Source organism: Orycteropus afer, unplaced genomic scaffold (genome assembly GCF_000298275.1).
Source record: "Orycteropus afer afer isolate SDZICR_OR568_19922 unplaced genomic scaffold, OryAfe1.0 scaffold00250, whole genome shotgun sequence".
NCBI classification, from domain to species: Eukaryota; Metazoa; Chordata; class Mammalia; order Tubulidentata; family Orycteropodidae; genus Orycteropus; species Orycteropus afer.
The window spans coordinates 4,224,108-4,238,832 of NW_006921837.1; the positions used below are offsets into that span (position 1 = coordinate 4,224,108).

General features: G+C 46.5%; 1 protein-coding gene across 1 annotated transcript in view; it reads right to left on the reverse strand.

The window, feature by feature from the left end:
- Positions 1 to 3,555: 3,555 nt before the first annotated feature.
- The window catches only part of TRAK1 (trafficking kinesin protein 1), a 176,220-nt gene continuing 165,050 nt past the window's right edge, over positions 3,556 to 14,725 (reverse strand). The window contains exons 15-16 of the mRNA XM_007949695.2: positions 7,807 to 7,909; positions 3,556 to 4,354 (exon numbers count right to left, since the gene is read on the reverse strand). Of these exons, the coding sequence (XP_007947886.1) occupies positions 3,556 to 4,354; positions 7,807 to 7,909 (902 nt within the window). The remainder of the gene's footprint in view (positions 4,355 to 7,806; positions 7,910 to 14,725) is intronic.

The following is a 14,725-nucleotide window of genomic DNA, read 5'->3' on the forward strand; positions in this document are numbered from 1 at the left end:
GACCCAAGATTCTTGAGCTGAGATGATGACACAGAGATGGCTGCTGGCAACAGAGGCAGCAGAACCAAGAGACCAGCCCAAGAGAGAGCTGCAGGCTTGTCAGTCCATGAAGCAAGAAAGCTGAGTGCCATTGGGCAAGAAGAAGCTTCCTGGTGGAGAGGGGTACACGTACTGGCAGAACTAAAAGAGCTTTGTAACACTTGCCAGAGCAGAGCAGTGGACAGGCTGAGAGGGCTAGGGCCAAAGAGAGGCATGTCTGCAGGCATGGCTGATGTGAGATTGTCCTGATTGAAGAATTGTATCCTGAATGTTCCTGAACCAGAATTGTTACTTCCCTAATAAACCCCATAAGCATGAGTATTGTCTGTGAGTTGTGTGTGGCCATTGCAATAAATGATCGAACCTAGCCGAGAGGTTGTGAGTGCCGTGGGAGGGGCAGCTGGTGTCATAACTGGTAAAAAAGTTGAAAGCCGGTACCACGTCTGACCTCTGTTTCATAGAGATAAACCTTGGGCTGACATTGATGATGGTGATTCTTTCTCTCCATTGTGAGGTTAGAGGAGGTCAGAGGATGCCGCCTCTGTGCCCTTTTTGTAATATGCTTCACTGGTTTTGCTCCTCTAGAGATCCCAACCTAAGCAGAAGGCATCCGCATGATTCAGCAGCCTCTCCGTATTCCACCCATCAGCACTGGTCAAGAATGGAAGCCGTGCCACTTATAAGGAGAGTGAGTGTGGTTCTGGTTTGCTGGGACAGCCTTGGTTTATGTACCCTTTTCCCAGCACACTTTTCAATGTGTCCTAGTGTGATAATAAATTAAACAGAGATATACTACTAATTGTTGGCTTCTAATTCTCATACATTCTGATGTCAGAAACACATTTTGTTACTTTTTGAACTTTCATAGCCAGTTTGATCAACTACCTACTTCTTAGGCCCCAAATCCAGGAATTTCCCATGATTCTTGTCTCCTCACTGTCCCTCACTCCTTGCCACCATGCAACCCATCAGCAAAAGCTTTTGGTTTCATCACCAAAACATATCCTGAAACTATCCTCTTTTCTCGTTCTCCAAAGACAAGAGCTTAATTCAAGCCACCATTTTCTCTTACATGGACTTCAATGTAGCCTCTTAATAGGTTTCCCTGTGTCCACTATTTCTTTTCCTACAATTGTTGATAGTTCAAAGAGGCCTAGCAAACTTCTTCTGTAAAGATTACAGCCAAGAAAACCATGTGGAGCTCAGTTCTACCTTATAACACTTGGGGTTGCCATGAGTCAGAATCAGCTTAAAGCAATGCGCTTGGTGTTTTTTTTTTTGGTTTATCCTAACTCTATGGAGGGCAATTTCTATCTAGAAATTCATCCCACCGATGGACTCACATATGTAGAAAATTTCACAGACAAGATTTTTCATTATAGTGCTTTTAAAGACATCATCTCCTCAATGAAAAAACAAAAACCAAATCAGAATACCAGTGGTGGCTCCATCATCTGAACTTATTTTATTGATATTCATTAGCAAATAGGATTTCATTGTTGATTTTTGATGCATTACAACACACTTTTTGATAGTGGTTGCACAATGTTTATTATTTATTTATTTACTAGACTAAATACTGCAACCTCCAAATTGTTGATTTTGATACTGGTACTTCCTTTGTGGTGGTGGGTGGCTCCTTTTTCTGAATACAGAAAGTGGTCCATTCAGCCCATGTTTCTTGTATTCCTTTGTTATCCTATCTACTGCTTTAAAATACATTCAAATAAAAAGATAAGTTACTTGCAGTGAGTGCTCACATACAATAGCGAGGAGAGTTGAGAACATAATTAAACAACGCTCTCGTGTTCACAGAGAATATTCTGAAATCGTGGGACAGAAGCTTGCTCCTGGGGCCCTTCTCAAAGCACCCTCACTGGACATAAGGTTACACTCGCTCAGTTGAAGGATACACATATTTTGCTGGGGAAAGTGGCATGGGCCAAGATGACAATTTCATTAATATGATGTTATCCTTCCACAAACATCTGGAACAAATGACACAAAACACCATGGTGTACAGTGTAGTCCTCAGAGGATAATAAATAAATAACCTGCTAGGATAAGAATGTCACAGACAATGACTGAAGCTGGAAAAGGAAAAAAGGTGTTTGTTTCAAATACAGGCACACACAAATAATAAATAAAAGTTCAAAACTTGGTTGGCGACAGCAACTGGGCCAGGCTCTCTTGTTTGTACATGGTTCTCTTCACTGGCACCTCTATCTTTTCCTAAGGATAAAAAGTGGCACAAAAAGAGAAAGGGCTCTGGAGGGAAGCAGACAGCCATGCTGCGCCCATGCCCTCCTAAAACAAGGGCGCCACGTGTGTGGGCATCAAATGGCTGCAGCATAAGACTGCACAAGTGAAGGTGCATTTACCAATCTGGCTTTTCAGAGTAAGGACAGGAACCTGTGGAATCTTAAAGCCTTGCCTCTTTCCTCAACTTAGTTAATTACCACTGGTCCTGGTTGTGGTTCGTCCCATTTACTTTTACTGTTGGCAAATTTCTTGGACCACCTTTCCCCCTATTCCCTTTTCTCCTTATGGTTACAGCTGTCTTGGGTCTGATTTAATCTATTGAGTTGTGACACTGGGCCCCAGACATATTCTGCTATCTCCTCAGCTGTGCGGTATGTCTGAAATTTTCATTTTGGTGCCATAGAACCACATGTAGAACAGACACTGCTACTGCCCAGCCAGTACCATTACTGCTGTGCATATACAAAGAGGGAAAATAAAAATGGACCACACAGAACACGGAGGGTGGGGCTGCTGAACAGAGCAGCGAGTATGGAAATACATTCTCTTTCCAGTCAGACATTTGGCCTGACAGCTGATGACAAAACACAGGACTTCAAGTTAAAGGCAGGAAAGGAAAAAGTCACATCTCGAAAAAACAAAAACAAAAAAAACAGGCCGTCCACTGAGGAGAGCAGTGGAGGTCTCTAAAGAAGCTGGGCCACCTGTAAAAGACAGAAAAGCTCTCCAACCATGAGCACTAGGTCAGCACTCGGGGCTGCCTGTGGCCGATAACAGGAGCTCCTTATGGTGACCTGCGAGACAGCCAGGTGGCAGATGTGTTATGATCTGTGCCCCATGATGCCAGCTCGTGTGCCACACCACAGGCTTCCACTCGGCTGGCCAGTCAAGGAATCCACTAGTTTCCTATCCATGGGATAAGAATGCACTTAGTAGTTCCAATGCTTCGCAAAAGGAAAGAAGAAAAAAAGATACCCACCTTCCCCCAGGTGAGAACAGGTGAGGTCCTCAGGAGGGCAAGGAGAGTGCTGAGTGATCAGGGAAAGCTCAGGGTGGACACAAGGCCTCCCAGTCCTATGTACACATTTTACAAGGTGGACGCTCTTCCCCATCAGGCACAAGGTTGATTTGTCTAGCTCAGGAGGGGACAGACAGAGAGGGGATCAGGGAGAGTGTGCACTGCGGGGGAAGAGGGAGGCGAGGAGCGAGATGGGAGAACATGGGTCTCTCCTAGGGGAATACTGCCTCCCATTCTCACCGCAAGCTGGTTTGTTTGGGGAGCTTAGCACCCATCAAGATGCCCGAGGTGAGAGTCACAGGGGCTTTCATCTGCATGCTGGACCCCACCATGGTGGGGAAGCTACGGTTCCTCCGGATGCCACTGTTGAGCTGCAGTCCACTGATGGCACTGGTGACGGTGGGGCATCCGAGAGGCAGGCCCTCGGGTACTAGTCCTCCAGGGACCAGGGCCTGCGCCGGCCCTGGAGGCCCGCAGAGCAGAGGTCCCTGGTTCTCAGTCAAGGTGGGGATGCGGGCCCGCCCTGAGTTCACTACTTTGGCCACGCCAAATCTCTTGACCTTGTCCACAAGGTTGAGGTTGGAGACAGATACATCGGTCTGGCTCTCGCTGCTCCGGACACTCTTCTTTTCTCTCACCTCCCTCAGGATGGAGCTGGCAGGCTTGGAAGCCAGGAAGTTGTCATAGGGCGGGCTTGTGCATTTGAACTCAAAGGAGGGTGGGGAAGATGTGGGTGTCTGCATAGGCGAGTTTGGTGGGGTGGAGGGGATCACGGCCATCCTTGGGGTGCATGAGTGCAGGAGGGTTCCCCTGCCGGCCCGGTCCCAGCTCTGGGGGTCGTACACAGCCGCTGAGATGCCCCGTTCCTTCAGCAGCCACACCAGCCCTAGTGATGTGCTCATCGTAGTTGTGGACTCCCGAGTGTTGGTGAAGGACTCGGCCAGGCTTAGTCTCCGGGGTGTGCATGGTGTGGCCACTGGCGTAGACTTCAAGTGGCTAGCACTGCCACAAGCTGGAGTCGGGGCTGAGTTAAGGCTGGAAGGAAAAGAAAGCAGTTCATTCATGAGCAAACACCCAAGAACACCAGGAAAAAGTTCAGTGGTCAGTCTCCTGCAGGGGGTCAGGGCAGGCTGGGGATACAATGAGCCAACTTCCTCAGCCACAGCCCCCCAGGTGCCACTTCCTACATTTGTTCCTCTCTCTCCCATGGGGTTCCCTTAAATAGGACACGGCTGCAGTTAACAGGAAGCTATACATGCTCCTCTTTGCTCATCTCTAGTTGGCAGGTGTATGTGTTCCTTTTGCAGCTTAGAAAACTGAGGCCCAGGGATTAGGGGCCTACTCGACATCACAGCCAGAGATTAAGCACATGACTCTGGACTTGAACCCAAGTCTGAGTGACACCTGAGGTTGTTCCATCATCTTACTGCTCGGACAAGGACTGAGGATCCCTTTAGCAAAGAGATTTTCTTTCCCTACCAAGATTCACTCAAATCCCAGTGTTCCTTCCTAATAACACTTCACTAAAGAGCTCTGGTAGCATAGTGCCTAAGGCACTTGACTGCTAACCAGAAGGCTGGCGGTTCAAACCCACCAGCTTCTCCTCAGAAGGAAGATGGGCAATCTACTTCCATAGTGGTATTGCCTCAGAAACCCAAGGAGGGGTTGCTATGAGTTGGGTCTGACTCGACGGCACACAACAACAAACAACAAGAAGGCAAGATGTTAACCAGGACTATGGGATACGAGAGTTTACCCGAAGAGCAGGCAACACAGGTGGGACAGCCCAGGTGGAAGGTCTCAGATGATGGGGGCCTGAGATTCTAAGGTGCAGAGTGAGTCACAGGCCCACCAGGCCTGACTCCTGATACAGTGCTCCTTCTCTGCCTCATGTGACCAGCCAAATCCATTTTAATGAGCAGAGCCATGAGGTCAGAAGAGGCCATGTGATATATTATTAGACCTACATCTATGCAACTACTTAGAAAACTACTTAGAAAATCCACTGGATGTGCAAAACCTGAGCAACTACAGGAAACAAGAGAAATCTGTTCGTTCACTGTGTCATAGTGACTGAGGAACCATTATGTTTGAGAAGCTGACTCCAGCTGTGAAGGGAGTTAGGGCAGTAAAGTGTAACAGAGGAGCAGCAGCAGGGAGGGGTAAATGCACTGCTGTCTGCTTAAAACACAGGGAGGGGTCTCTTCCAAACAGCTGCTGCAGGGAAGGGTTGAGGTCAAGCAGGCCAGAAGCCTTGCACTGCTTCTGGATGAGCAATCAAGGGATAACTAGGCACATCCCTCAATAGCCACATGGAACCAGCCCTGGTGCCTGCTTGAGGATTTGGCCAGGGCTGCAGGCACCCGTTGGAGTAGGTCAGCTGAGTGGGCCCAAGAGCCCAGATAGGGAGACTCCTGTCCCCCAGCCCAACAAGGGAAGAGCCAGACAGGCACCACAGGCAAAGCACTAACTTGGGGGAGAGGGAAGGAAGAGGACCCACCCTGGAGGGTACCAGGAGCAGATCCTTTGAATGACCTCCAGAGCCAGGGACCTCTCCCACAGGAAAGACATTTCAAAAGCCAAGACAAGCTGGATGTCATTTGGCTCCACACTCTGGGGACCTCACTGCTGGCAGCCAGCACTGCGTGGGGCCCACACAACAGGTCTATGTCACACAAGCTCAGAATGGGGATGCTGTGGGTCAGGAGCACTCAGAGAAACAGAGGATTAGCAACCACAGCAGATACCTAAGTTTATAGTGTGGATTTTCAAAAGATGCAGGTAGAATCCTATAAATGTGGAACTATAAGCAGTAGAGGGCAAAAAAGTTCTGGACCTTAAAAATAGTTTTTGTTTAAATGGCATTTCCAGGGAGAGTTTCGATTTTGTTTCAAATTGCCTTTCTTTCTAACTCAGACAAAGCAGCTCTGTCTTGCTACTAACTTCCAAGGGTATACTCAGAGATGAAGATATGTGCACAGTTTTGAGTGTATGATTTGAGTCAGGGCAGCACATCTGGGTACCAAGAGCACCAGCCTCCCACAGGGGAAAATTTCTCCCCATGTTTATAAAAACAACTTCATCCAAACACAAAGCCACAGGATGGCGAAGCTAGGTTCTCAGAGGCAGGAATGGAGGCAGAGATGACAAGGCTAAAATTCACAGACCCCGTCCAGTGAGAACTGGGGTTAGGCCTGAATTAGTGCTGCCACTCTTGTCTGGGCATTTAGAAGGGTTAGGTGGTCACGTTAGCCAGGCACAACCACAGGGACACATCCACGCCCAATTCCCAGGTTAGTGGAGGCCACACGTGCACACACAGCCCCTTCCAGGGGACCCTGCCAGGCAGGCCCTGCCGGCCGTGTGCTCACCCCCTGTCCCGCCTGGGGGCTCAGACTCTCTGCCCTACATCTCCTCTCAGCACAACAGGGCATATGGCTGCTTCGTCGTCCTCCTCACATGACCTGCAGAGAATCATTCATAGTTTAAGATGCTCCTTTGGGAGGCTGCTACCGGTAAGCTGGCCCTTCTCACCTCCCTCCCTTTGTTTTCCCTTCCATCAACATTAGCTTCTTGCTTGACTGCACTACAGAGAAAGTAACAGACCAGGTCACCCCAGCACAATGGGGAGACCATTTTCTCTTTTGCTGGAAGCTGCACCAGCACCAGTTACTGCAGAGTCGACTCCAATTCCTGGCAACCCCATGTGTGTCAGAGCAGAACTGTATTCCAAAGGGTTTTTAATGGCTGACTTTTAGGAAGCAGATTGCCAGGCATTTCTTGCAAGGCACCTCTGGGTGGACTCCAATCACCAACCTTTTGTTGGCAGCTGAGTGGGGTAACTGCTTGCATCACCCAGGGGCTCTAGCTGGATGCTATGGAATCTTTCAAATCAAGCCCCGCAGACCAATCTCTGCCACTAAGTCCTCTCACTGGATGGTGCCAACTCTACTGCTTTTTGGACACATCAGATAGAAACAGGCCACGCTGGGTGCACGTTTCAGTCTTGGCACTTTATCATCTTGGTCACTATCATCTGGCTGTGGTGCACGGTTCCTGGAGACTATTCCAGAAATACAAAGGCTTTCACAGAACTCAAGCTAACTCTGTTCCATGAAAGAACATGGAATAACATGAAAGAACATCTGCTGTATTGGCAGACAGGGCAAAAATCCAATAGCCTCAGCCTTAGGGCCTGTGGCAGTGTCAGCTCTAGTTTGCTGATGGGCCTAAGAATCCATTCCATGATCAGCTAAAAGGAGAACTGAAAGGGTCTGGGTCTCTCTGTCTGAGCTGGATTTGAATCAATGGGGCCTCCTTTCAAAAGGAAATGGGACCCAGAATAGGCTACTGCAGTACGAGATGTTTAAGCAAGCTGGAGTGGGTTTTTGGATGAACGCTCTACTTTGGGCTTCCTCAGTATCAACCTCATAAGGAGTGCTCGGCCTCACCTTACCCCTGCCCACTCCAGGGCCCAGAGCCCTTACCTTGGTGTGACCCGCGTGAGCTCGTCTGAAGGATGCAGGATGCGGCAGGTGGTAAAGGTGAAGGTGGAGTTGGTCTGCGACATGCACTTTCCAGGGTGGTGCGCTACATTGGGGGGAGGAACAAAACATATTCCTTGCATCCAACTAAACCCACAAGGAAGGGAGAGATCTGGCACAGCCCTTGACAGATGCAAGAAGTGAGGAGCTACCTTGTTGACTGGATCTGGGCGAGGAAGGTGAAATGCAAATGTTCTGGATCAAAGGTGGTCCCTCAAAAATAACCACACTTCTGGGCACTGGACTGCAGACCACTGAATTCCAGCTTCCGTCCCAATCCAGAAGGACCCCCAGCAGCATTCTTGGGCCAGTAGTGGATCCAGCTCAAGGGAGCTATCGGCTCTTGTGGGTAAATTTGGTTTCCCTCCTCAGAGGCCATAATCGGCTTTCTTCTGTTGTTGCTTTACATTTCTGGTCATTGGAAACAGGCACCCAAACTCTGCCCAGGGGAGGGGTAGAAGTACGAGGCAGGGAGGGTACCCTGGACACAGGGCAAAGTCACGCGGCTCCCTTTTCTGTTTATACAGAAAGGGGCTTGGGGAAGCTGGTTCCACTACTGCCTATCTGTGCAATCATCATGGTGAGAGATGAGAACCTCAGCTGGCTCAACAACAACATGATAGCAGCCCCAGAGCTGGGGCCGTTCAGGGGCACTAAGGTGCCTAGTTCAAGTCTGGTCTGAAACACAGTGTCACCAGCCACCCCCCGCTGCTGCTCTCCTGCCATCTCTAGGATGCCTGATTTTAATGAAAATGAGATGGCGACACATCCTCCCCAATTCACTTCTCTTTAAAGCTTTAAAGTGTTGTTGTTGAGGCCACTGAAGATAATGGTCCAGAGCAAAGTAAATCAGAGAAGTGTAAGCACCATGCATCGGAAAGCTGGCAAAGGGACAGTGACAGAGGCTACAGCAGACATCATGATTGCAGAGGTCCTCCTTGCTCATAACTCAAGCGTGAAAGATACAATAAAAATAAAAAAGGATGGTGCTCCCGACAGCATGCAGAATGAAGTACCTGGGGAAGCCCCTCCCCACCCCACCCAGTACTCTGGCCCTGCTGCAGCTCAGCCCCCACAGACCTCCTGGGGAAACAGCTTTGGATGTCAGAGGTCATGAGCACTCTGGAGATTCAAAAGGGTTGTGGGCTAGATTCTAGCTCTTTATGGTTAGCTTTCTCTTGTATTTGAAAAAAAAGGAAAAGGAAAACAGAATGGATTGGTGCCTCAAATCTACAGATTCACGCACAGTTGAGTGTGTCTTAAAAGAAAACCAGGAACCAGATGGAACAAAAAATGCTGGAGACGCACAGACTGAAGGCAGGGCAGAGCCAGGGCACAAAAATGGTGATGGTGACGAGAGGAGCAATGTGAGGCTGGTTTGCCCCAGTTATGACAGGATGACCCATCTCCATGTGTCCGGAGGCTCCTGTGGCACCTGGTGTGGCAGCTGGCACCACTATCACAAGAGCAAACTGTTTACCGTGGGGAGCTTCAGGCAAAGCAGGATGGGGGTGGGGGATACAAAATGCAAAAAATAGCCTTTATGAATCTTTGTTTCTCAACCAGTAGATGTAGTGGCTTAGGAACTCAGACAACTGAGGAATAGATGCAAAACAAAAATGGAATAAGCTATGAAGAGAAGGTAACCAAACAATCACGATTCTCTCACTGCAATAAGGTCTAGAAACAAAAGCAACAAAAGGTCTGAGAGAAGCAGCCCAAATAACAGGCATGAGAGGTTATTTGGGAGGGAGAGGGAAAAATGCAGTCAACAGAAATAATAAAGACAAAACAGTTAAAAGAGAAAAAACATTAAAAATCAAACAAAGCAAGGCCAGATTTGAAATCAGAAGCATACCCCCACTTAAATGCATGGTGAAAATAGCAAATCATCCCAAACAGTTACAAATGTTAATAATGTCCTCCTCCACCCTATTCCATATTAGATCTTCAGTTGCAATATTTAGTATTAAGAAGGCATTTCAAAGATGGAGTTGCATTAGCAGAAGCAAGACCCATCTCAGAACAAATGGGTTTTGGGGATAGGAAAGGCTGCTAAAAATTCAGAAGTCATCATTCCCCAGAAGCAATGGGTCGCTTTAGAAAATCAAGGTAGATCAATAAGGGTCAAAACCAGAGATTCGGCCCTTCCAAAATACCACGGGGACGCCTGGGCCTCGAGCTCTCCGCGTGTCAACACTGAGTTCCGGGCTGCTGCAGCGCCTCCCTTCCTTGAGACACAACATAGAGACAGTGAGTGTGCCCAAGGCTGGGCTCTTTGTGCTTGCTGGAGCAGCAAAAGGCCACTCTAAAGCCTGGGGTGCAGGAATGGAACAATTTCTACAAAAAAAGAGGCACAAAAAACATTTTCCATGGCAGAGAGTGGGAGGCTAAGGAGAAGGAGAAGAAATGAACAGAACACATCACACACATAGACCCTGCCTGACCTGAACCATGTGCTCTTTGCAGACAGTGGTACTGTGGGCTCACCCTGTGCTCCTCACTTGGGGTTCTCAAAGGATAGGTTTCTAGGACCCAGTGCTCCAACTTCCTACTGAAATTCTTTTTTTTTTTTTTTGTCTCTCAGCTTGACTGGGGGGGCTTCAGTGTGCTGTAAGGAAACGGGGAGATCTCAAACAGGTAAGAGCACTAACGATGGTAAATGTGTTCATCAAGTATTTTATTTAAGAATGAATTTCCATTTTAAGAGAACTTGCTCTGGATTATTTTCAGTTGTTCTTTCTCCCCCAGGTTCTGACAATGGTGCAAAGTTTTAATCCATCAAAGAAAACTTTCATGCTTCATTAATCCTTGACTGGTCAACACTGTCTACATTGGGGAACAATAGGTGATCAATGTGCTGACTTTTGGTCCTGAGAATACACACACCCTTCAGGCAGCGGCATATGTGTCACAGGATGTGAGTGTCGCCCTGCTCACCTGCTCTTTGAACAGATCTTGGTGTGCTTTCTACCTGGAGAAGGTGCCCTTGATAAATGGTATTGGCTGTGCTGCTCTCAGGGCCTGGGTATCTGGGACTCACTGCGAAGGTAAGTGGCTGGGGTGCCTGCTGCTGTGATTGGTGATAGGGCAGCTTTGACACAACCTAAGCCCCAACAGAGGAGCTCTGGTAGCACAGTGCCTAAGGCACTTGACTGCTAACCAGAAGGCTGGCAGTTCAAATCCACCAGTCACTCCTCAGAAGGAAGGTTGGGCAATCTACTTCGGTAGTGATACCACCTCGGCAACCCAAGGAGGGATCACTATGAGTCAGGTCTGACATGATGGTACATAACAACAAGAACAAGCCCTAGCAGAGTTGGGGCTTCCTCCCTGGGTACCCCCTCAGACTCAGCTGGGGATTATCTGCAAATGTGTTACAGGCAAGGGTGGTTGCTGCTCTGTAGAACACTTGGGCCACCCAGGAGCAGGAAAGCCCAGTGCTTTCCCTCCAGCCCAATGTTCCAAGCCAGAAAAGACACATGGACAAGGCCATGGCCTACTGGTGGGTCCCAGAGGGTTTCTGGGGGTTCTGAAGGATGACTGGGACTCTCAGTCTGGCCACCCAAATAATAAGATTTATGCACATGAGCTCATGAATTTCATTCAATCCAAACAGTGCTTTCCTCCCTCATCCACAGTGAAGGGCAGAGTGGTAGTGTGCTTGGAGAAGAGCAGCTTTTCTCTCTCTAAAAGCCATCACAACTCCTGTATGGAAAGTGAATTTGCTCTGTAAACTTTCACTTAAATCACAATTAAAAAAAAAAAAAAAAAACAGCCACCATAGGCTCTATGTCCTTAAGGAACCCTAGTATGAGCCCACACACAGATGTCAGAGTATACACAACCACACTCAGCGTATTTCTATGGGAAGATGTGACACATACATATTTAAGGCTACTACACAGGGAATCAAGGAGCCCATGGTGGAGTGGTTAAATATTTGGCTACTAACCAAAAGGTAAGCAGTTCAAACCCATCAGCCACTCCACAACAGAAAGGTGAGGCAATCTGATTACTTCTGCAAAGATTACAGCCTTGGAAACTTCATGAGGCAGTTCTACCCTGTTCTATAGGGTCACTATGAAATCGGAATTGACTTGACGGCAATGGGTTTTTCATAGAAAATTTGAGGGTGGAGAAACATTAGCCATGCCATATATTCAAGCTATTATTTTACTCACATAAGTAACTTCTTAGAAGCTCTGGTGGTATAATGGTTGAGCACTTGAGTAGTGGTTTGAACCCCCCCAGTAGTGCTGCAGGAGAAGACCTGGCAATCAGCTTCCATAAAGATTACAGCCTAGAAAACCCAATAGGGCAGTTCTTTGCTGTCACATGGGTCGTGATGAGTCAGAATTCTCCTGACTTTTGTCCTTTTTACTATTATTCTTTATTCCTCCCTCCCCAAGTTCTAGTTTTCAGCTTTTTTGCTTTTCCCTATTCCTGACAGCATCCCAAACAGCAGTAAATAATTCCTTAAAATGTCAAAAAAAAAAAAAGTTTTTTACAACATCTCATGATCTTGAAAAGAGGGGCCTGTCTTTCCAACTCACTGAGAGCTTGCTGTATTCTTTTTACCACTTCTCATGGGAAGGGGCCAACTTTAGACACTTGCATAAAATGAAAGAAACATGCTATCCACTGTAAAATGATACAACCATTGTGGAAAGCAGTATGGCAATTCCTTAAAAAGTTGGAATTAGGGAGTTCCAGTAAGATAGTGGAATAGGCAGAAAGACTGCACAGACCCTCTTCAACAAAGAAAAGGGGAACCAATTAACACAGATACAGAAGATAATCCTAAGCCCCTGAGCCTTGAAGGGAAGGATATAGGAGTGGACTAAACTCCAATATTCTTCAATAGCAGAAGAATTTGTACGAAAACACCAAAAAAGGAGACATACGGAGCTGCAGTCTGGCAGTGATCCTGACAGTACAGACAGCTTGGATATTGCCGAGTGGTGGTAGGACCTAAGAATTAACCTAAAAATTGGCCCTGCTAGCCAGGGACTGCATTGAGGACTGCTCTGGTGGCTGGGGAATAAAAGGGAAAGCAGTGAAGAGGAAGGCGGGCTGAGCTGTGGACTTCTGTCTGTCCGGAGGGTGCAGCCATTTTGAATGTTTATAAGCAGCTTGACCATTTTGGATATTTAAAGCAACAGCATTCTCTCACATTCCAGGGACTTAAGAACAGGCTCCACAGGCTGGGAACCCCAAGGACATTATGGACCCCAATGACTGAAAAGGTATGACATTTCCCTTGCTACTCTTATACCCCACACCCTCTTGGTGAATGAAGGTGCGGCCATCCCTCACTCCCACCCACTTTCTGGGCTGGCAAGAATTCCAAATTAGTCTGTATGCTCTGAGGGAGCCTGGGTGACCTGCCTTGTCCTGTCCAGAATTCTTTTATTTTTCTCTGTTTATTAGTTTGTTTGTTTTTGTCTGTTTTAAAACTACTATTGTTATTACTTTTGTCCTTTTTACTATTATTCTTTATTCTTCCCTCCCCAAGTTCTAGTTTTCAGCTTTTTTGCTTTTCCCTGTTCCTGGTTGCATTTTTTTCTTCTTTCTCGTGGTTAACCCTGTTCCTTGTTTTTCTTTTTGCATTTTTCCCATTTTCCCTTCATTATTTTCGTTCTCTACCTTTTCTCTCTTATTACCCTCTCCCCAGATACTGCAAGGTTTTTTTTTAATTCTTTTTCCATTTTTTATTTTTTTGGTTACTGTTCCTGTGTGATTACACAGTGTATTTTTTGTCCATGTACTTTTACTTTTTTTGATGGTTATTCAATTATTATTTTTGTCTAACTGAATGGAAGACAGCAAAAGTCTCCATATGATACAACTACACCCAGACCTACTGCAGTTTCACTTACTGAGTGAAAGGCACCACTTCCTTCTCCACCAATGGGCCAACAATAAAAAACCACCAACAAGAGCCTGACTCACCCTTGGCTACTCTTCACAAACAGTTAACAGAGATCTAAATACAACAACATCATGATGTCTCAGAGACAAAAGACCATGACAATCCACACAAAGAAGCAAGATAAAGTGGTAGAAACAAGGGAGCAGGATACAGACCCAGAACACACCCCTAAGGAAGAAGCAGCATTGGAACTCTCTGATAAGGAATTCAAAATAATTATATTTAGGTATCTTCAAAGAATTGAGAGACAGATCAAGGAAAACACAGACAAAACCCTAGAAGAATTTTGGAAGAAAAAAAAAAAAAAAAAAGAACCAAATGACAAATGAAAAATTAGAAATGATTCTAAATCTATAGATAGAAATCCAGAAGATTAACACTAAATTGTCAGAAATAAATAACACATTAGAAGGGCAAAGGAGTAGAATGGATGCAATGGAAGACAGAATTAAGGAGACTGAAGACAAATACCTGAATACTTCTTTGGAAAGGGATCAATCAGAAAAAAAATCAAAACAAAATGAAGAAAGCCTAAGGCTGATGTGGGCTACCATCAAAAGGAATAACCTACATGTCACTGGAGTTCCAGAACAGGAAGAGAATAATAAAACCACTGAGAAAATTGTCCAAGTTTTTTAGAAGAGAACTTCCCTGAGATGATGAAAGATGAGAATATAGCCATTCAAGAAGTCCAACGAACCCCAAACAGGATAGATCCCACAAGAAAATCACCAAGACATATCATTATCAAACTCATCAAAATCAAAGACAAAGAAAGAATCCTGAGCAGCATGGGAAAAACAAAAAGTTACTTACAAAGGACAACCAGTAAGAATAAGCTCTGAATTTCTCAGCAGAAACCACGCAAGTGAGAAGGCAATGGGATGGTATATATAAAACCCTGAAAGAGAAAAATTTTCAACCAAG